General features: G+C 40.1%; 1 protein-coding gene across 4 annotated transcripts in view; it reads left to right on the forward strand.

Annotated features, from left to right (window-relative positions):
* Positions 1-24,355, forward strand: part of nrg2a (neuregulin 2a) — a 115,386-nt gene that overhangs the window by 20,951 nt on the left and 70,080 nt on the right. The window contains exon 1 of one of the 4 annotated variants that reach the window (XM_084731179.1): positions 18,327-18,629. The exons of the other annotated variants lie outside the window; for them this stretch is intronic. Within the exon in view, the coding sequence (XP_084587305.1) occupies positions 18,542-18,629 (88 nt within the window). The 5' untranslated portion in view covers positions 18,327-18,541. Of the gene's footprint in view, positions 1-18,326; positions 18,630-24,355 lie in introns of those variants that run through there. 4 annotated transcript variants of the gene reach the window in all.

The following is a 24,355-nucleotide window of genomic DNA, read 5'->3' on the forward strand; positions in this document are numbered from 1 at the left end:
TAACACCCGGCTTGTTGTCATAGTGTCAAGATCACACAAATTACTGCTGAGATCAACATTGTTTTGGCATGTTGTAGAAGTAACCTACTATTGCTCAGTCCAAAGAGGGAGGGTTAGAAGCTGGCGGGCACACATTTCCATGTTCTATTGCTTAGAGATCTTTCTAGATGTGGGCGTTGCACCAGAGAAAACAACATTCCATAATATTCCATAAACTGGTTTATGTTTGACAACAGTGATCCTCGATCGCAGGGTATCAAAGGTTTGTGTAAACAGCTTAAGGTCATCAATGACAACCTTAGCTTCAGTTTATTTATAGTACGTCACACAAAATTTTAAAAAGTAGAAGTATTGTCCTGTTGCCAGTGTCAGTGGAAGACATGAGTCAAAACTTGAGCAGTGTCGCAATTTTTGCCAATTCAGATGAAACAAAGTGTCCTGCTGATAACCCTGGAAGAACAGCACAAAACGTTACGTGTATCACATTTCTTTGGAGATTCTGAGTTCCAGAAAACAAGGCAACATGTTTTAGCTGGAAGTTGGAGGAAAAATGTGAGTTGGGTTCCCAAAAAGTAAAGAGGCAGGTACTTAGGTGTATTTTGGTGTATGCTGACATGTCTATATTTTAGAGCTGTAATGATTAGTGGATGAATTGATTAACTTTCAACGATTTAATTAATTGCCCTGTTTTAATAATTGATCAAATTGCTTTTAAACAATCACCATAGCAAATGAAAATCTATCTGATATGACTCAGGCAGAAATTATTGTCATGGATGAGGTAATAATAAAGTTTTATTCACATCACATTTAGTCACGTTTGCTGACTTCCTTCCTGACTCTGACACATCCAGCGTATCCAGACAAATCCAGACGTATCACTTTTTTTTTTCCGGAAGACATATAGCAACTAGCAACAAGCTAGCAATGGCCAGCAGGAAATGTACTGTTCCCTTGAACAAATAACATATTTCCCTGCATTTTAACATTGTTGGAAACATTTGAGACAATGTGTGTACACAACTCAACAAAATAAATATATTTCTAGTGTTTTGAGGCATATTAATGTGGAAATGTTGCATATTACAGCTTTAAGGGACAAACATAAGTTTGAAACTTAAGGTGGTTTATGCAACCAGGAACAGGAAATCAACCATGGGAATTTGGTAACTGATGAACATTTTTCAACATTTTCTGTCATTTTATGGAGCAAATGACTAATTGATTAATTGAGAAAATGATGGACACATTAATGGATAATTAAAATAATTATAAATTGCAGTCCGACTACATTTTAAAAGTTGTCTGTTTAGAATATGCAGCTTGGAGAATTGATTTATTGCAGCAGCTTGTGCATGAAATCTGCTTGTCAGTTATTCATTTGTCACTCTTGGTGCTCCTTCATTGCAGCGTCTCCTCGCCGAGGTGTCAGGTAGATTCACAGGAAGCAGCATGACACTGAAGGACAGTGCAGGAGATAACCTTTCACTGCAGACTCACTCTCTGGCATTAATTTACTGTAGGCCCCAGGCCACTGCTTCACTCTCATCATGCACCAGTTTCTAGTCCTCTCCTGGGTTTATCTGTAGACCTGAGCGTGCTATGTTGCGTCATGATTTCATGGCAGAAACAGCAGATTTTAGAAGGTTATATTATCACCATATCATGATAATATAGCTGCTGCTCTGTAAAGATGGTACTTTTTGTTCAGTTACAAAACTGTTTACCCATATATTCTTAAAGTTGTATCATTACAACCTTTTTTTTAAACATACACAAACTAAAACTGGGCTCTTTCTATTTGCATGCAAGTTGACTGAGTTTCATAAGGAATGCAATCAGCAAAGGTACATTTCTCCCCAGGTCTGTGTAGATGCTTGCCAGTGCATGGGTGTGTTATTCTTTGGGTAATTGTTTGAATTTCTGTAAAGTGCATTTGCTATAATTCTGTGTCGGCAAGCATATGCATGTTTTCCTGCGTCAGTTGTGAGATGGCTACTTTCAGGAGCTTGTCTGCATTTGCACAGTGATTCAAGCGTGATTAGTGCTGTGTTGTCCTGAAAAAAAAAATATCAAAGATCGGGGTGAGTTGAGTGAGTGTTTGTCCAAAAGTGTAATATAACTGTCAGTTATAAATGTCCAGAGAAAGCTGACAGTGTCCATGACAGGAACTTCAACAAAACGATAGGGAACAAAAGGACCATGGGAAGGGCAACTGTGTTTGTGTGCAGCGTGCCGAAGTGTTGAAAAGAGGGGCTGCCGGCACTCCCGCTGGGCGCCTCCCGGTGTGTTTAAGGGACGTGTCCGGCCATGTTCACCCCACACACACAGTACATATCCTGAGAGAAGGTTTGTTTCCTCAGGTATGTTGTAGGTGTGGATTGATGTGTGTCTTAACATGAAAAGACTTTAAACAGAATGGAATGGCTTGTTAGCAGTGTTTGGAAGTGGACCAAGAGAAAATCATGTTTCCCCTCAACAGTGAAGGGGGTCTCCTGCTCTGAGTTTGTTAGAGAAAACACGCATTCATAGCGTAAAGGAGATGAATTGCCTAATTCTGTGGTCCGTGATTGTGTTACCATCCCAAATGTAACACAGAGGAGGAGCTGATAAAAGATTATGACACTGCTGACTCACTGAAGAATAACATGTAAACAACACGACACAGTCATTCCCGAATATTTCAAGTATGTATGTGGATATTTGCACATTTCTATTCAACCATTCATCCCACTGTAAGATGACCAGATACTTGACATACACGCCCACAGCAACTCTTGTGTGCTGTCTGTGTTTCTAAAAACTGTGACGCCATTGAATTGTAAATCCTGGCGCTTTCCCAGATTGAATGATTTGGGAAAGATGGCAAAAGATAGTGAATCCCCCACAGGGATTTCATTCACAAGGAACATAACTTTACTTCACAAATAACACACCTAAATAGTTAAAGTTCCCATGAAGTCAAAACTGATGTTTGAATTGAAATGTTTTTGTAGTATATGTATTGTGCTGCTGCTTCTTCTTCTATTCTCAAATATTTTAATGGTATTTCAGTTTGTTTTTTCACTGTAAAAAAAAATTGAGACAACTCAAAATGTCAAGGCAATTCATAGCAGTAGACTTCTAAGATTTTCAAGCCAAGTTAAATTTCTAAATTTTGAAGTTAACTAAAAAAGTTTTGCAGACCTATAATTTAGTTGAGATATTTTCCTCTTTAGATAAAATTGAATTTTTGAGCTTTAAAAAACTCAAATACAATTGTATGTTAAAAATTGGTCACAGTGAGCTGTGAACCTTATTTATCATTGTTTGGGTGCCTGAAAAATATTAACCATTATTCACTTCCACTTCAACAACTTTTAAACAATATTTGGGGGGGGGGGGGGTTAAAATTCAAAGATTCAAGTTTATCTAAAGAAGAAAAGTACATTTTCTCAAAAGATTTTCCAAACTGTAGAGTTTGAGTCGGAAAATCTATTGTAGTAAGGTGCCATGAAATTGTCTAAAATTTTTCATTTTTAAGATGTTTCTGGAAAATAGTTTAAAAACGTTTGATGACTCATTCTGCACCTGTGAGCTTTACTAAATTTGTGTCCATTGAAACACTTGTTATGACGCAGCAGACCGTGAAGGTACATCTGTTCACTGCTGGACTGCTGTGTTTCTGGGGCCCTAACTGTACAAAGCACAACCTTATAACTTAATTCACGGATTCGGGTTAAACCGGATCATATTTGATGGAGAAAATATTTTCTGGTTCCCCTGTCCTCTAGTAGCTCAGCTTCAACTCCTGGTTATTTAATTCCAGTTTTCTGATAAACAGATAAATGTACTTCTGTTCCTAAAGTAGCTAAGTGTAACTATTAGCTGTTAGACTGGAGATATCCTTGATTATGATTTTTGAGGATGTGAACAACCATCCCTCCAAATGGACACAAGATGTGCGAAGCAGCTGTGATGAGTATTGATGCATATGCAAACGTGTATACAAGTATATCTTCGGCTGCCGTTAGCCGGCAACCAAACTGAGCTCAGCAGCCTCCCAATGAATGGGCGATCACCGGGACAAACACAAACTCAGAGACCAACAGAGAAAGTACTGAGGTGGTTTATGGAGTTTCCTGATAGAATGATAACTTTACTTGTTGCAAAAGTAAATTAGCTCACCGCTAAATGCCATTAGCATGGTTAGCCTATCTCAGCCTGTGCCAGTAGCCAAACCCACAAAGAAAACCACCTTGGTACTTTCACCTGTTTATTTGCTGCTATCAAACTGGTTTCAGTCGGTCTCTGAGGCTGTTCTGATCCCAGTCCAGCTGTGTTCACTGGGAGCTCTCAGTTCGGAAAGAGTTCACTAACAGGACCGCTCTCCTTCCTACATCGATGGACTGCTTCAGCTGCGTGGCAGGGGAGCGTAACGCACACAGCTATTGGCTATTGTAAATATCTGCAACAAGTTCCTTCCTAGCTGTCTGTTATACAGGAAACATGTAAGCAATATGCACGCTGCCAGCGATTTCATGGAAACTTTAAATTCATGTGCAAAATACAGAACAAAAGAGTTACTAGGTGATCATTAAATATTAAGTTCTGATAATTACAGATAAAAGCTTGCGTGTCTGTGTCTGATTACTTCTGCATACATGTGTGCAGGGGCGTGTGTTTTGTTAGTTGGCTGTTACTCTATCCTTTAGCCTTGCTTTCTTCTGACCTTCCACCAGCGCTCCTGCTCATTATTGTGTTGCTCTAATCTGGAGGGGACAGGACTGGGTGCAGAAGTGTATTTATCTTCCTGCACAAATAGGACCTCTTTCCGTCTGGTCCCTGCTCAGCTTGTTGTTGAAAGATAGTGAGCAGCGTAAAGCAAGCTCCAGTGTGTGTGCACGTTTGTGTGTGTGTGTGTGTGTGCACGGGTGAACTGAGATGTGTCCCAGCTGGCCCACAGACCAGCACACTCACCATCACCTCACTGCAGCAAATGCAGACAAAAGAGGAATATATCTCCCTTGTGATATTGATACCCCTTAACTCCGGGGGTGTTTTACCCTAAATGAGAAAGCGACATTCCTCACAGAGGTCTGTAAAAGCCAGTAAGATCAGTGTTACAGAAAGTCCCTGTAGTGTGAGCCCTGTAGCCCCGTTTCCGCTTTTTCTCCATCACATCTGTTGGGATGTGTACTTTTGCTACGCATTGTCTAGGCATGTTTCTTTTCATTCCCTTGTTGTCTCCATGACATTAGGCTTGCAAGCAGACAGTTATCATACTGCAAATGGCCATGGGCCAGGAAACCACTGTAGGCAAGTCAGTGTTACAAAACAACACAAAATGTACCATGAAAAATAATACGAAAGCAATATCACATGAGAGGAAGTGCCATACTTGGCCAACTTGAGACCTCCAAACCAAGGAGGATTTCAATACCAAAAAATGTGACTTTGCATATTGGTGACTTTTAAAGAATGAAAATAAGAAAATAATGAGTACTCTGCAACAACATTTCTATATTGAATAATTTCAATTTACTTCACAAGTGCTAAAGACAATCACGCCCATGCTGACATTCAGTTCATCAGCACAACCTCGGGTGTGATATGAATTTTATACAACAGTTCTACACGTGCCAGCAATGAGCAACAACTGATTATTATTTGCTTGTTATTATTGATCTGAATAAGCCATGTATATTTATGACAATTACTTTGTAAACATGGTAACATGTTGCAGGTTAAGTGCGGTATTTTCTCTTATTAACAGATCAAAAGCTGTTAAAAGTGTTGTTATACCTCTGCTCTGTGTACCTTGTCAGATTAAAAAGTGTGTGGTAACGATCCCACAGTAAAAATCCCCAAATCGCAACTGTACAGAACAGCTACTTTTAATCCTGTCTTTGTGGTCTCTACCTGTTTGTCATTATAATGCTCATGAACACCTGTAAAAGCAGATTGATACATGTATTTAAAAGTCACATGCTGTTGTGCTCTATATCAGGAATGATCATGATGGAATGCCTCTTGTCCAATCGGATTACTTGGTCGTAACTGACTGTTGTATAATAGTACAGAGGATAGCATCACTTTTTATTGGTCAACCTTGATTTTGCTCTGCGGTCAACAAGTTGAGACAAACCTCTCCTCCCCGTCTTGATCCACACAAACATGGTTTAGTATTATATTATTATTACATGGCTTTTTGAGCAACAGTTAATACTCTGTTGGCTTAAACTCAACTATTAGATTTTAGGCTAAAGCTTTGGTACTGCTCCTCCATCACTAAGCTGCTCATACTGGCTGTGGCTTGCCTATTTAGAGCTATTACAGCCTCAGCTAGCTTTGACCTCCTTCTTAGTACTGGGGTTGTCAGTCACTGGTGCGCTTGGCGGTGGATTTAACTGCTTCTAGAGGGGTGGAGAGGGTTTTTGTGGGCCTGTGCAGTCATCTTGTCGCTCTGAGATGACCCAACCACAGTCCTGGCTTCCTGTCAGCCGTGCCCGGTCTGCCAGAGCACAGTGTGAGGCCATCCTGGCACCGTCAGCCGGGGCCACTCTCTTGCCCACTTATCAAGCATCACTCAATTTGAGGCCGCCTTGATGTGGGCTTATGCCGCCAAAGCATGATCTAAGCTTACACATGCGTAGTGGCCTGTTTTCCAGGAAAAGCCTACATTGGTGAAAAACAAACAAAGAGATAAGACAGACCCTTGATAAGCCTGAGCTCAGCCATGAGAGGCAGAAGCAGAAATGCAAATGATTTGACCAAGAGGCTGGTTTCACTCTGTGTGAAACTCCTCACAGTGTCCTCATTGTGACATGTTTGTGCTGCTCTAAAAGCACATTCTGGAGATAAAGGACAAGTGCAGGGCGCAAAAGGAATTTGATTTGATGCGAAGAATGCAAAGCAGAGAACGGATGCACGCATGTTTTTGAAGGGGGGCGGCTGCTGATAAGAGCACAACCTTCCCGTGTTTTCCCTCGTGTGGATTTACATTTCTGCAGTTTGAAGTCATTTTTAACCTTGTATGAAGAGTTGAGTGATAGATTAATGTACAGTGACATTTATCATTGATTTATGTGAATCCACACTTCAAATATTTATTTACTGTTGTAGTCATTGTTTGCTCAAATCTTTTTTTGCAAAGATTGGGATGTCATTTTTAATCTTTCGTGAGATTAAGATTGTGAGTAACATGTTATTGTGTCCAAGTGCATGTTTGGACAATAACAGTGATATCATTTTGATCCAGACAGATATGTCAGCTAGCAGATATTATCGGCTCGACATCGACTTTGCACTCACTATAACAAATCGTACTTTATTTAGTGGAATCAACTAATCAGCTAACTAAGTTCTCCAGTATTTAATCAAGATCAAAATTTCTCCTTATACTACTTATGAGGATGAGTTCTTCTAACTTGAAGTCTTTTAACTTGAAATGATGATGATGATGAATGAGCTACACAGAGTTCAATCAACTCAGTTTCTAAATAAACATGACAGCATATTAGCAGACTCAACAAAAGAGAGTTATGTACGTACATTATCCTAGATTTTTTCTAACAGTGCCTCTCTTAAAAACTCATCTGCTTAACAGATTTTCTTAACTTTTTTTTTACACTATCAGACTGCCATGTGAGCTGTTTAAAAAGTTTAGTCAATTGGTTTTACAGTGAAAAACATGTGCGCAATGGAAAAATACACGCAACGAGCCTGGTGTTATGCTGTGATTCAGATGTGGTGTCTTAAAAAGTCCATTTCGTAAATGAAGTATGCTTTTATGCAGGGAAATGGTTTGTATTAGGTACACTATGAGTGGAAAACAGGTCCATTTTGAACGCATCAATGACCCACGCGCTTGTTCTATTTACATGTGGATGCACCTGTGTGTTTGTATGCGTATGCGTATGTGCGTGTTTGAGGGGGTATGTTTGTACTTGAGTGTGACAGTGTATACTTTGTCGGCCCGAGGACACTTAGATTGAGTGTGTGTTGTTCTCTCTGGTGAGAGCACACATATGTGTTTGCATGAAGACCTGGTTCTATGTGGGTGTGTGTTTGATAAACTGTGAGAGCATGTGGGAGACTGTTTGTCTATTCATCTGGGTGAGAGCGAGAGAGAAAGAGCAGAATGAGGAGGTGGAAGAGATCTGCTTCCAGCCTCTATCTTCAAGTCAATCTGCTCACAGTCACACAAACCTCTTTATCTCTCCCTTAGACGTGCAGAGGGGAGGCAGACAGGCAGAGAGAGACAGACAGACAGACAGAAAGACAGAGAGGCAGGAAAAATAAATACGTTTTAAAAAAATGAGGAAAAATACGACAGAGAGATTCAATCAGACAGCCTTAAGTAGATAGAGAGGATTTTTTTGTTTAAGAGGATCATCAAAGTCATGCTCAGACAGCATCTGTCATTAAAAAACATTTGTGCTATTTCTGTATCACCCCAATGAGCTATTATCGTCCAACCGAAAGGCTCTTTGTTATCAGCAAGGAAAGATATAGACAGTAGGGCTGCACCTAGTTTTTAAATGGTTAATCCAATGATTATTTTTTTGATTAGTCATCTAATCTAACGAATAATTTATTGATCATTTGATAGATTAAGGCTATTACTAAATTAATGTAATATTAATTTGTCCAAAATAAATATTGTCATTAATATTTCAATATTTTACTTAGTAATAATCCCGAAAAACAGCAAAAAGAAGCAAATTAGAATAATGATAATAGTGGTATATTTTAAAAGACTTAATAGACTCTATTTGCCTGATAAGAAAAATACTGGACCGCTTTGGCACATATTAATGTAATCACTGTGTCAACCCTTTCCATGAACTGGACAGTCAGTATTTTGACTGTGGCACCTGAATTAAAACTAACTAGTTGCTGACATGGTTTTATTTCATCACTGGAGGCGTTTGTAGTTAAGGTAATGGCAAATGTTTTTTTTTGTAGCAGTGTGGTGCAAGGAAGGTATATCAACTTTGATAGAAGTTTTTATCACGTATGTCATCAGAAAAACATTGAATGGCGATTGACATCCTCCGCATACGTGTCAAACTCAAGGCCTGTGGGCCAAATCCAGCTCGGCACCTCATTTTATGTGGTCTGCAAGAGCCACATAACCTTTATTTTTAAGCAAATAACTGAAATAACCCTTATTGTCATTTTGTTGTACACTTGAATGTCTGCATGCCATTATTTTTCATAGACTTCTGCTTTCAGAGCTACTTAATTTTTATTAAATTAGCACTTAATCCAATAATAACTAAAAACAGAGGCTGTTTCTCCTGTGCTCCAATAACAACTGAGCAAACTTTGGTCCAAACCTTGGTCAACTTCCTGCTTTTCCCGCAAAAGCAACATGCGGCATCACATCTCAAGTTAGCCAGTGTTTGCAAAACACTTGTTAACTAGCTAGCTAATGATAATTAGCTAGCTAGTTAGCAAGCATTTTACTAACATTATCTAACTTAAGATGTGAATATATGTCACTTCTATTGCTCCCCCAGCAGTCTTTTAACCATCTTAATTTTTTTTCTTTTCAATAAGCATACCTAAGTACAGGAGACGGGAAAGGAGAAAGTTGACCGAGGGTCCATGCTTGTTCAACTGTCACTGAAGCTCAGGGGCAGGACTTAGGAACGGTCAATTATGTAACATGATAACAAGCAGATGAATTTATATTGTCTTATTATATTAGGGCAACCATAATGTTGATGTGACCCATGATGAAAACGTATTTGACACCACAGCTCTACAGCTTTCTACACCTTACACTGTGTCCCCACACACACATACAATATATATAACAGGTACACACACACAAACTTAGTCTCTTTCTCACGCACACACACATTACACCACACACTTCATCACATAACCACAACTGGTGCCAAAAAAAGGCGTCAATTTTTCAGTCATGCAACTGAAAAAACACGCAATTGTATCACAGCGTGGGTGTGTCTGTCTGTCTGTCTGCAGAACAAGCATAAAGTGCAGCAAATACATTTTTTTTAAAAAGAGGAAAAATAAATAAATCAACCACAGCTTAATTGTAAGTCTGACACAAATGTATGGCTGTCATTTACAGCGCAGCTCTGGCAGCCATCCAGATGAAGAAGATCATCACTAAGAGTTTGGAGGCACAGAGATCACATCTGCCAGCAGGGCTGTGTGTGTGTGTGTGTGTGTGTGTGTGTGCGTGTGTGTGCGTGCACTGGCCTGTTATTGCAGTATCATGCCCCATTGGCTGATGAGTTGCCATGCTCATCTCTTGTTCCTCTCAGCCCCAATCAAACCTGTCACAATATGAGTCAGCGTGGCCATAAGTGGGAAAGATGCCTCTCGCCATTAGATCAATCAGTTATCAGACACATCAGTCAAACTGTATCCAGTGTGGAGCCACATCTGAAGCTCACACACACACACATACACACACGGGGGGGTAGTGTTAGTGTGATGTGCTCATGAAAGCTGGATAGTGACAGATGGAGGCTGGAATAGAGCTGGAGAACAGAACAAACTGAGAGGCTAAAGAGCTGAAATCTCATTCTCTCAGTGGCCTTGAGAGTGGAGCATGCTCAGTGCTGATGTTTGTCATCTCTCCCTCTCTCTGAGATGCTACTGCAGTGCTTCCCAGCAGGCTTGGCACAGGCTTACTCATGGACATCTCTCTTATGGAGCGATACAGTGTCCAGGCTGCAGCTGCTCAGTAGATACCTCTCTGTTTCTGTTTCTTTGTGTTGTTTTTTTTTTGCTCCTCGTCACTCTCCTGTCTCCTGCTTTTCCTTTCTATTTTATTTCTGCCTCCCATTGTAATTCTTACACATTATCTCCTACTTTCTCGCTCGCATCCTTTCTTGCTGCTCTCTCCCCCGTCTCTCATCCTCACTCCGCCCTTCCACATCTCTCTCACATACTCTAGTTGCTACCCTTAAGACTGTGGTTGCCATGGTGACAGCTATGTGCTGCGGAAACGTCAAAGAGCTGAATCCACCCAGGATCACTTCCTTGTTTAACACTTAAATTCTTTTGTGCTGTTTCTCTTTGATTTCTAGCAGCTGTCTGTAAATGCTGGATTTTGAATTCATCCATTCATTTGCTTCTTGTTGTGAGCGAGGCGGTGGATGTGATTTCTGGTCTCTCTCTGTGATCCTGATCTCAGCTGTTGCTGAGCAGAGTCATTAGTAACACTCAGATTTGGAATTTCAGTTGACCTTGGCACGACTGACCTTGAGAAAATAGCCCCTTCCTCGGGCCTCCAGATGTCACTGACATTGATTTGTGTCGTGTCTCCCTTTACGGGGATAGTTTGGATTTTTTAACGTGGGGTTGTATGAGGGCATTTATGGATAGGCAGTGTATTATCTGCTGTAGATGCCGATCAGCAAGCCCCCGTGTGGAGAAGCAGAGAGGAGTACCTGCATGGAAGCTAAGCTGCTGTAAACAAGGTCAGCAATAAAACATATTTTAGACACTTAAAAAAATCCACATCATCAGTCCAAATCATTGTGAGTTTAAAAATTTTTAAAACATTTTTACTGCTTTATCTTGCTGTCAGACCTTTTCTGATGGGAAACTGCTTGTATATAAGCCAAATATCATTCTCTCCAAATGAAATTGGTCATTTTATCTCATAGTATACGGGAATTGCTTGTCTACTGCTGCCTAAATCTGCTTCTCTGTTCGTGTTACTTTGTGACTTTGGTGAATCCGATTTATCCTTTTAAAACCCCAAAGCCAGACAATAATACAAGCAAGCAAACTGATCAAGGAAGCTATCATGCTCTGAGAGGTAAAATTATGAATTTCACCGGTGGAGTTTGGTTGGTTTGGGGTGCAATATGTGGCTTATATAACGACAGTTTCCTGTCAGAAAAGGTTGTCTGGCAGCAAGGTAAAGCAGTGAAAACATTGTAAATACACTGCACACTGATCTTGACCTGATTTGTCCTTTGTTATTCACAATTTCTTCTCTGTCTGCACTAATTTTGTCACTCCACGCTGTTTCTCACGTGTCAGTGGGACAACCAAACCACACACCTGTTAAATTACTGGGTAGCACTTAGAGATATGAGAGACTGTTTATGAGCGAAGGAGTGAGCATGCTCGGGGTTTGTCTTTTGGCTGTTTGTGAGTCACTCGTGGCATGCTCCATTATCAGGGATATGTTAGACTGTTTATGAGCGATATCATATTTGTTATGTGCCTTCATGGTGGTCTGTATTGAATGTATTTAAGTGAAACTATAGACTGTGTTAGCAATCTATTTTCTAATTGCTATTGCATCACTGGCCAGGCCTACAACCCCACCTCAAATGATTCAAACTAACCCTTTACGGGTGCTTTGTCAGCCCACCCAGTGACATAAGTCTTCAGTGTCTCATCACATGCTTCTCATTTTACCCATCATTCATGCAGAGACTCTCACAGCACATGCATGGAAAGCAGCAAGACTGGCAGCATTGACCAGATGATATTTATGCTCAGAAATGTGTTTTTTTACGCAGTCTCCTTGGTGTGTACTTACAACAGATAGTACTGCTGGATGAGCAGGCCTGCCTGTGTTGTTCCAGCTACACTCACCTAGGTGCATGGTCAGCTGAGGAAGCAGATGCCTTGTTAAAAGGTGAATATCAGCAGGTGGGGCTGTTTTCTGTCATCCCATGAAGAGGACATTATTTCCACTCCCAAATATCTCTTTCACACTTTTTACCTTCTGTCCTCGCCTTTCCTCCCTCCTCTCGTTTTTTCCGTCCTTTCCATTTATCCCCTGTTTCTCTTAGAGGTTGTGTCCTCTCTGTCCCCCCGCCCCCCTTTGCCCTTGCCTCACCTCTGAGAGTCAAGACTATAGGCATGTGTTAAAAGCAGGCACTATACCCCACTTTAAGGCCCCCACACCCATACACACACTTTGTTGGCAAAAAAGCAGACAGATGTAAACAACATAACCTAATGGCTGTTTAAAGCCATTATGTCTAAAAAGATAAACTCTGGTGCCTGTGAAAGGGCAGAAGTGCTGTTGAGCAGTATCAATGTGATGATGTGCAGGTATGCTGTTGTTAGGAGGGAACTGCTCCGCTCCATCATACGGGAAAGCTGTCTCCCCTTTTCTGGGGGCAGCGAGGAGGGATTAGGAGGCAGGCAGAGATGGGGCCTGTGAAGCATTTATGAGCAGGGCATACAAAGGATCCATGTCAGAACTTTTAGGGGTTGGCTCCATTTTTTTTTTTTTTTTTTTTTTGGATGTGCTCTTCAAGTCATGCTCCTCCCACACTGGCCCACTGTGCCCCTCCACCTCCAGACCCTGATCCAAGGACGGCCCACGGCTGTTGAAAAACAGCAGATGCTTTCGAGTAGACTAGAAAAAAAGAGAAAGAGATTTAGATGCACATGTTCGTGACCATATTTGTGTCTGGGTGTGAAAAATGGAGTTCATTTCAGACTCTTGTTGTACTCCACAGGCTCATATACGAAAGCTCAACCTTTTTTAGAGCTTGTCTCACAATCGTGTGGACAAAAAAAATATTACGGTTTGGGGTCTACTATGACTCTTTTCCTTCTCCGTTTTTTTTGTTTCATGTATGTGTCCTTTTTTGTATAGCCATGTTTTATGTAACTCAGCAACAGGGACAACGTTGTGGAAAGTAGGGATTGTAAAACTCCTCCATACTGCTACAGGCTGTAAATTTTAAAATTTGTTCACAGTTAAAATGTAGGGTTTAGTGGTATCTAGATCTAAATGATCTTGCAGGCAAACACGTTGCCTCTCACTCCCCATCCAATCATGTAACAAAAACTAAAATGTCCATGAAACTCCGGAAAACGTTTAAGTCCATCTCGAATGTCAATGTTTGGTTTGTCCATTCTGGGCTACTGTAGAAACATGGAAGAGGACCTGCACCCTCTGTAGATATGAACGGCTCATTCTAAGTTAACCAAAACACAATTCTTATACACTAATGAAAACATATTTATAAATATTGTAAATGTGCACAAGTGCTTTTTTTCAGTATCCAATTCCAGTATCTGAATTAGGACATCTGCAGATACCAGAGCTCTTTTTTCTCAATGATGATGTTTTCGCAAGATTGAAAGCTTGCTTCATTTTCAAGTTACTAAATTCATGCTCCTGAGCCTCGGACTTGTGTGATGGCATTCTCCGACCATTATGGGGTGTGGTAGGATTCTGGCTTGTGATGTTCACATGTGCTGTAGATAGTTTTGACAGACGGCCCACATTTGAGATCATGCATTGCTGAGAGTTTGTTAAGATTGCTATTTTATGTTCAAAAATACAAATGTTACTCTTTCTTAGTGTTTGTAATGTGTCAGCTCAAAACAAGGTTTTTTTTATGTTTTATGCTTTATGTTGGCATTTTAATGCTGGTTTATAGTTTTATGATGCCACAGGTGAGGTGGTGTGTACATTTCTTCATTCCAGCTGTATTTTGTGGCGGTGTATCAGGGTCGGTGGTCCCTGTGTTAAAGATTGAAGTAGAGTTCACGTGAAAGTTGTCATCTGTCTTTCATGGGGCATTGCACAATATAATGTTTATAGTTAATTGAAATATAAGATAACTGAAGTTGTATCATTACGTGAATCAGTGACGGTAGTCTGATATCCAGTGAGTGAATTATGTCAGTATTGGTCTTGGATGCCGACATTGGGTCAATTCCATTTGTGTCATATTTTGGCAGTAAATCCTTGTAAGTCTTAGACACTGGACTTTTAAGCAGCATTACAGCAAGTTTGCTAAAACTTTGAGACAAGAGCTCCCAGTTATAACCCTCATAACTATGTCAGCTAAAGTTACATTTCACTTATTTACATTTTGCATGGCTTTGCTTGAAGACAATCTAATCTTGTTCTAAATCTATACCCCATCATCCTGAAACCAGTGTTTCTTTTGGCCTGACATCACAAATACTCACTTTTCTGACACATACATAAACCGCGTGCCCACCCACAGACACACACAGGCCATGGGAGCGAGTCTCGTCTTGTTGAATTGTAGAGGAGGAAGCGAGCGTTGAGGTTGGGGGACGACAGGGGCAGGTCTCTGACACACCGTAGGCCCTGCCAGTCCTCAGTTACCTCTGCTGACAGATTAGATCATCGAGCACAACTGCTGGGAGGAGAGGAGAGGTGAGGAGAGAGCAGTTCGTTTTTCAAGTAGGAAAAGCACTACATTGGACCTGATTGGCATGTCGAACCTTGGCCTCCAGTTGACCTCCTCTTGCCCACAGATGAGTCTCATGCTATTGAGTGTGCTGACGTGTTATGACCCCTGTGCTGCCCCCTTCCAATCCCTGCTGCTGCCGCCTCCTCCCAAGATACGTCAAGGATCCTCTGAGGGCTGGACTGAGACAAACCACGGGAGGGCCCCGCAGATGACTCATCTGCAGATTTTTTTTTTTAACGCACGAGTTTCATTGAGACTCACTCTTTTGTTGTTTCAACGTATTTTTTTTTCCTGCCACTTAACAGGACAGTGGAGTTCAGCCAGCATGAAATTAGAAAACTTGCTTTGATATAGCAGTTTAAGATAATACTGTGATCATCATGTAGTTATTCACAGTTAGGGCTATGTCAAACGAAGATAAACAAATTAACGGCAGTGTTGTTGTTGTTGAGGGTGTGTTTGCATTAGATGTTTCACAGAAACCTGAGTAAAATATACTCTTGTTGTATAAAAGTCAGGCAGGGAGTCGACTGCCACTTTAAGACAGTTTTTGCCACTTCTGGAGCCATGCATGTGTCTCAGCTGGTGTTCAACTCAGTCCTGCCCTACCTTGGTTAAAAAAAGGTTAATATCAACAATAAAATCACAAAGAACTCAAATATCAACACTAAAAATGCTTTAGAACACAGATATCAGCATGAAAATGGTTTCACACAAACCTGAGTAAAACATCTTCTTGTATTAAAGTCAAGCAGGGAGTCAATTTCCACTTTAAGAAAGTTTTTCTGCCTCTTCTGGCGCCACAAATGTGCCCTGGCTGGCCTTCAACTCAGTCCTGTCCTAACTTTACCTCGTGTCTCTCCTTGCCCTATTTTCCTCCTTGCTTTAGAACTGTCTACTGAATATATAGAAAATACTGAAGGTAAGCAAAAGTGAGGTGCTCATTTACCTTCCAGAATAAGGGATTTTACTTATTTGCAAGAGGTTAGGGTCTGGTATAGGGCTGAACAATTAAACAAAAATATCTGACCGCAATTTTGCAGTCTTAGAGGGAATTATGTCATTTTCATTGAAAAACATATTAAAAAGATTGTGGTGTGATTTGTGTGGATAGAGTTGTCACAGTAACAAAAATTTAAACTTCAATACAATACTAGTATTTGCCATGTTAGAAAGTACTTAAGTATTGTGACATTATGTTTTGTGATACTTTTCACTTTTTGATTCTCAAAACACAGTATTGTGACTCCAGATTCGTGGCAGTGGTTCATTTTGTGTTTATACCTCTGACCACTAGATATCGGTGTTGCTATCTATTTTCACTGATCTGATTTCATAAAAAAGTAAACTTTTTAAACTCAGATTTATGCATATGTTGTTTTCCTAAATTGCATAAATAAATAACAATATATTGCCTTGCTTACAATATTGCAATATATCACAGTATAAAGAACAGTAACCCTGTATCCTGATATGTATTATATTGCCAGATTCTTGCTAATAAAAAGCCCTAACTAGTATTAAAAAGTGATCCTTAGAAGATCCTGGTAGAACCCTTTATAAAGGTTCCACTTTGAACCTTTTCAGAGGGTTCTACCTACACATAAAGGGTTATACCTAACCCCATATGAGAGACTTTTCTGACAGCCCTTGTGTGGTGAAATGGTTCCACCTAGAAACCTCTCTTCCATCCAGCAGTTGATAATTTATATTAACAATATTCTCCATAGCAACAATTTTATTTTCAAGCACCCACATAATGGCAAATCAGGTTCACAGCTCAATGTGAACGATTTTTTAAATGCAAATTTTTAGGGGATTCTAAAGCTCAAAGATAAAAGTCTGAAGAGGAAAAGTGAATTATTTTAACAAAAGATTAAAGGTCAGCAAAACATTTCTATTTCAAAACTTCAGATTATGGGTTTGACTCAACATTCAAAAATCCAGTAAAGGCAGTTTCTTTGAAATTCTGTTTTTTTTAACCAAGTACTTCATACTAAGATTTCAGACATACTAAAACAATAATACTAAATACTAAATACTACTAAATAGCATCTTAGTATGGAATTTCGACTGCAGCTCTGATCTTACAAGGAACCCTTCAAAAAAAGGTTCTTCAGAAGCAAATGGTAGAACCTCGGCCCTCCAGAAACAACTCTTTTGCAACCCTTATTTATAAGAGTGTAGGCCAGGACGTCTCTGCAGCACTATTATTTAGCACTAATATTTAACTGAAATGGTCTTTTACCTTAAACAAATGTTTGCCTCCTCAAATTTGGAAACTGGAGCAGCCATATTGCAGTTTCAATACAATTTCAGCCCTAGTCTGGTATCACACACATGAAGCCTGTTTTAATGGCTCTAATTCTCTTGCTGCTGCGTGGACATTGAATGACACCTGGCTAACAGCGACAGTGCAAGACAGAGCTATAACCACAGACATGCTGGAACTTGTCTGTAGTAGTCCTGAGAGGGTGGGGGGGGGGGACTGACAAGAGACAAGAGAGGTGAGGAAGGGGAGCAGTGAGGGAAGCCAGAGGAGGATTTTGTGTAATTTTTTCAAGAAGCAGCGTGTCACAGATTGTGATCTGACATTCGCCACCTCACACGTCGCTCTCCTTTTTGCACGTATATCCGTGCAATCTGTGCTCAGCAAATCTGAACCAGATGTAAAGACTTTGGGGACCCCCCCCCCCCACACCCCCCTGACATCAACCTGGCACGGGCAGGTCTCCTGCTGGATTATCTGGGTGGGGTCAGCAGTGCAGAGGGGAGAGTTTAAGTGGTCCCGCTCCACTTTTGCATGGGTCATTACGAAGGAGAAGATGCTCCCGAGGTAGAGGGGAAGCAGTTCGCTATCACAGACCTTGAATGGACTTTTGTGCGGACTCCTTAGGACGGGTCTCTCTCTGTCTGTCCTCAGCTGTGGCTGCAGGGCCTGGAAGAGCCTCTGCTTATCTGATAGATCCAGTAAGGGAGCAGTTGATTGCCTTAAAGCAATGGGAAATGCCTTCCTTGCTCCCTCCCTCCCTCTTTTCTTCCCTCCCTCCTTCTATATTCTCCCACTTTTCCCCTCTTAGCTGCTTCAGCAGTACCTTACTCTCCCTATTTTTCTCCCAGCTCCCTCCCTCCCTCCCTCCCTCCCCCCCTTCCTCTCCCTCTCTCCCTCTCCTTCTGCCCTGCTGTGAGTAGGTGGTTCTTTGCTGTACTTGATTGGTGTGAGTCTATATAGGAGGAGAGACGCTCTAACAGGCTCAGAGTCTGGTGGTGGTGCCCACTTGCCACACGTTCCCAATAGGACTACCTGTGTGTGTTTTTTTTTCTGCTCCTGAGAGGATTTACTGCTTTATTCTGACAGCATGACAGAGACCAAGAAGAAAGAAAGGAAAGGGAAAAAGAAGGGGGGTAAAAGAGGACAAAAGGAAAGAGAGGTCGATTCCACTCCAGGTAAAAGGAAATTAAAGGTGGTTTCTGTCTAACACTTTCTGAATATGTTCATGTGTGCGTGTGTGAGAGAAAGATTAAGTTTGTGTTAATGTATCACGGAAGTGTGGGACAAAGTAAGTATCCCTTTTGGCTTGTCAAAGCTTGCCGCTAGGTTGTCACATGGATTGGTCTCCAAATGTGGACAGTGTGTAGAGGCACATTTGGTTTTGGCAGCATTTTTGGGACTGTAAGGAAGTCAATGATATGACGTGTGCAAAATGAGTTAAAGCTTTAGCCAAACAAGCTGTGGACGTCACAGAGCCAAAGTACAGTTGTATCATGAGCTCTCTGAACTAGCTTTTTCATTAATTCATCGCATGATCTCACAAATGCTCCACCGCATATCACAGGTTTGGAAAAAATGTCAGCTTGTTCAACAGTTTTATCATAAAAGTGATGTTTGTATCATGGAATACAATGCCTCATTCCGCGCTTTTCTGACAGGGGTTAATAATTCAACACTGACACAGTGCTTTTATCTTAATTCTCTTAGTCTGCGGTGAGTCATCCAACATTTAAGTCTATATTTTTGCTGGAAGCTGCTTTGACATTGCAATAGCATGGGAGCTGCTTGTCTTTTCACAGTCACAAACGTAGCAATGTGCTTGCTCAGTGGAGGATCCTACAAGCCGCAGCATGTCACTGTAGTTTGACCTCAGGTCATGGGGAAGCCCAACCCCCCTCTCAGTGACACTTTAAGGACAATACCTTAATTATCACCATAGTGACAATGTCTCATTCTGTGTTTGATCAGATACTGTATCTTAACAGCATCTTTTGATGTTGGTGGCCATTTTGTACCTGCTGATGTCACTCACGTCAGCTCCCAACAGATAACCCTTGAGACTTGGTTTTATTTTCTGTTGGTTTTCTAGGTTCTCAAATTGCACCTTTTTCATCTTAAATGTGCTACTGTAGTGTTTTTTGGCATCCACGGCTAATTTTCTTGTTTTATTACCCATGAAAGTTGAATATATAAATAATTGCTGGTTACTCGTTCCAAGTTTGATTGTGATCTATAAACATGTAAGATAAACAGCTCCCCAAACTGCACTGGACACCGAGTGCTTGTAGAATATTTTCTGGCATCTTTGTTAATGAAAGCGCACAGCTGCTGCGCATGTAGAGAAGAGCTGTGTGTGATGAACATACTCTGGTTTATTTTCTCAGCATTTTACGAAACAATACAAGTTAAAATAAGCTTAACTTGTCAGCTGTTGAATTTTATCAATTAACACTGTAGCTGTTGAGTGTTCATTGATATATGTGACAGTTATATGTTTATAATCTAATCTTCAATTGTCATTTTCCTGCTAAATAGGTAACCTGTGTCAATTGTAAAATGGAGCTTTCAAAGTAGGTCAGTATGAAGACACGCTCATGGGTGATGCTTGTTGTGTCTGTACAAACAGTCATTCACACACCACATCAGGTGTGTTTGGGGGCCTAAGGCTCCAAAATGGGTCATCCGACATAAAAAGTGAGGGAACCTGACGACACTTTTAGAGATGGATCCTTTGCCCTTCACTGCCTCAGTCAGATGTGGCTATTTATAAATGTTGCCAGCTTGTAATTATCTCTGACAGACATATCTTTGTTGAGGATGTGGTTTATCATCAATAAATCATGGTCAAAAGAAGGAATCCTTTCCAAATCTGAGAGCATGTCTGCGCAACCTGAAATGCAGGTATGCGTGATCTTTGTGCTAATTAGAAATTAATTAAATGAATAGACGTGCATACACACGCAGTCTCACCACAGTTTACAGTGTAGTCATAAAATTTAATCCGTCATCATGCACATGGACACAAAATGTATATTTTTTGTGACACTAAGAATGACTTTCAAACCAATATCTTCTATTATCAACCGTTGTTTTCAGTCCGTCGTCAAGTTAGCAATAATAAATATGCCACGTCCAGTTACAGTTGGGTTAGTTTTAGGCAACAAAGGTTTAGGCAACAAAAATGCTTGGTTAGGTTTAGGAAAACATCATGGCTTGAGTTAAAATAACTACCTCTTTAGAACAGTCTACATTAGCTGTATTTCCACTGTGGGAACTTTCCCCAGGGACTAGGAACCCCTGAAGGAACTTTCAGAAAAGTACAGGAACTTTCAGGATGGGGCTTGCAGTATTGAACATTTCTGATAAGTCTAGTACTTGCACTTGCACCTGTACTTTGTTCATTATGCTTCGACACATCAACATTTAGTTACAGAAAAAAAACACAAGACTGACGGACTGGCGACAAAGTCCAGGCATTATTGATCATTTGCTGTCCGTCGCTTTATATTTCATTATTTATGCTGTATAGTCACATCTTTAGGGTCTTTAAGCCTTGGTGGAAAAGCTGACAACAAACAGCTGAAGGAATCCTTCAGTTCCTTGGAAAGTAGTTCCTGGGACTAAAAGTTAGGTACTTAAGTGGAAATGCAGTTACTAATAATTTGTCTCACATTGTAACTGAATATCTGTCACCCGTGTGAAAGTCTTGTGTTTGACCGTCCACCGTGTCCTCCCTCCCCTGAACAGACTTGTTTTTCTTCATACTACGTTCATCCTAAATACTTTGAAAATCGTGTTGTACACAAATATAATGATTACATTTCATGACTATTTTGCAAGCTGCCGTGGGCACCATCATAGCAGTATTTAAAGTATTTAATTTAAAGCTATTATATATAATATTTGATTGCTAGACATATTGTATATATTTTGTTGAGTTGTGTACTTTCATTATCCCAAATGTTTCCAACAAAGTCAAAACGCAGAGAAATAAACAATTTATTCAAAATAATGGTGCATTTCATATTAGCCATTGCTCGCTAGTTCCTAGTCGGTATAACTAAAACACGGGATATGTCAGATACATCAGAGAGTGAGGAAGGATGTTGGTAAACCTGACTAAAAGTAACATGAACAAAACTTCAATATTATCTCGCCCATGAACATAATTTCTGCCTGAATCATGTCAGATAGATTTTTATCAGCTATGGTGGTTGCTTAACAGTGACGATAAGAAATCCCATGATCCTATGACACTTCAGGGCATCATCAAACTACATCTTTTGTTATTGTTTCAATAGAGAGACAACTAGTGTCTATAATGTGTAGAATTTAGTTTTATTATCCACTTGGTCACGCAGCTTCCATTGACATGAGATTGTCGGTTCTTTGCTGGTTTTCATAACAGCTGGTGAAGCTGTATGAGATTCAGTCGTCTGTGTTGCAGACATCACATTAGAAAATGTACTGTGTGTGCCTGCAAGTACACGTGCTTCTGTGAACGAGGTGTGTCAAAATATACCTGCACATAATCTAGCCCATCAACACTCTGTTTACTGTCAGACAAGCATCACCAACATCTCAGGAACAAGACAGTTTTGTCCTCTTGTGTATCTTACATTCTCTGAAATCTTAGTTTTCAGTATTTATTTAAGGAATCTACCTCACAGCAGGTATTTCTCAGATATAATTGCCCTTTCACTGGCTATGACATCCCCAGGGTTTGGACCAGAAGTTGTTGATTTAGGGCAAATTCTGTCTGCTGCAATGTTACATGATGATTTCCTTTCAGGTCGCTTTTTTTGAAAGTTATGTATATTGTGGCTGAAAGTTGACACTCTTTAAAGAATGTTGCATGCGTTTTCTAATGAAACAGGCCTAAGGTTAGAAAGGGAAAACTTCTGTGGATCCTAACAAAGACATTTGTGCCAGAATGTTGATCCTCATTGGGAAGAAAAGACACCCAAGGGAAGGAAAAACTGAACAAGTTTGTTGTCTTTCTTATGAATAAGACAAGGAGAGCAAAATGCTACAGGCATTTCATCAAATCTGTCATCAATGCAACATGAATTTATGTCTTCTTTTTTCAAGTAGAAGTTGGAAATCCCTGTACACTCTGCCTGACCCACATAAATATACTTTTGGTCGTGATGATGTTATAAACTTCCACCATCCATCTTATCTTGTGTCAAGACAAAACACAACAAGTTCCTTTATGTGTGACTGACTTTGCGTGCGTAGTGAGGGTGGTAATAATTAGTTATGGTTGTGAAGAGTTGCCTCCTTCATTTTGTACCAGACGCTTTTTTTTTTGTCATGTACAAACACCAACCACACCTTTATAATTAAAATTCAGCTACTGAAATTGTTCAGCAACAGAATAGAGACCAGTAGTCAGAGAGAGGAGGTGGCGGTGAAGCCTCAGACAACCCCAGCATCCAATTCAGGTGTGATCTTGCTTCATATAATTGCTCTTACAAAATGGCTTTTCGGTGTACTGGTACAAAAAAAAACAAAAACAAAAAAACTGGAAACAGGGAAACTAATCAGAAAGCTGACTAAAACAGCTTCACCCTTCATTCGACTGACCTTTACATGCAGAATTATAGTGTCTTTAAATTACTTTAAAAGTTGTGCATATAAGAGCCCTAGACTAATCAATGCCACAAATTGGTGAGTAAAGCAACTCTTTGGAAGGGTGGTTTTCAAAGACAATGTCTACAAGACAAATTTTTAAAAATTTTGAAATTAGTGGATCATCCCCGCAATACTGTGAGTGTATATTTAGTTTGCCGTGCTATTACAGAGTGACCCTAGGGTTTCTGCAGCTCCTTAAAATGTCTACAATACCTGAATTTTAGGCCTTAAAATTTCAAATTACATTTATTTCTTGTGCAGCATGTAACAAATGGATTGAACTGTGATGTTAAAGTTGCTTTTCAGTCTTTATTTTAAAAGTGTTTTTGAGAAACAGATTGTATTGATCACACTGTAACACACTGTAACAGATCAAAAACAACATTGAACCATTAGCAATTAATGCAAACTGCATGTACTTTTTTTACCAGTATGGACATTAAGTAGGTCTTTAATTGCATTCATAATGGTCTCACAAGGTCTTAAAAATCTTAAATTTAACTAGTTGAAATTAGCTGGAACCCCGTAACAGTTTTTGGCAACTGCTTTAGTGTCCTTGCTTTCATATTTAGTTAACAAAACAAAATGAGTAAATTAATGTGCAACCCAGTCTCTTCAGTCTGTATACCAATAATATGAATTTACACTTTCAAACTGTGTGCAGTGCATACACTGATGTCTAATTTTGTGTGCAGGTGATGCATCAGTACTTCCTGTTAACTTCTGTGGAGAGCACGTCCATAGTCAGGTGACATTTGTCATCATGGTAACAAAACGGCGAAAATGGTCAGAGGTTTGTTAAGTTTAGGCAAGAAAACTTCTGGGTAAGGTTTAGGAAAAGATCATGGTTATGATTTGCTACATTATGCTATTCTACACTACATTATGTTAGATGATCAGCTGTACAAAAAAAAACACATACATGTTAATATGTAAGAAGTACAAGAACACAGTAAAAGCAAAAGAGGAAAATACACCAAGCTAATTTCACCACTTCAAGTAGAAGCATCTGGCTGAGTATGTATAGAGACAAAAATTGAGTTTTGTCTTATCATTGTGATTATCATTATTGCAGAAATACCCTGGCTATCGTGATATTATTTTAGAGCCGTATCGCCCACCGCTGAATGGGGCATGAACTCCTGGGTGAAAGTTCTGTGCATCTTTGACCCATCCAACCACCCCACCTCCTCCATATGTGGACTCGCGTTGCTTTTCATACTTTGAAGTCTTAGTTACCTGACATTTTTTTAATTACAGGGCC

Source organism: Lutjanus erythropterus, chromosome 11 (assembly GCF_056507025.1).
Source record: "Lutjanus erythropterus isolate fLutEry1 chromosome 11, fLutEry1.hap2, whole genome shotgun sequence".
NCBI classification, from domain to species: Eukaryota; Metazoa; Chordata; class Actinopteri; order Lutjaniformes; family Lutjanidae; genus Lutjanus; species Lutjanus erythropterus.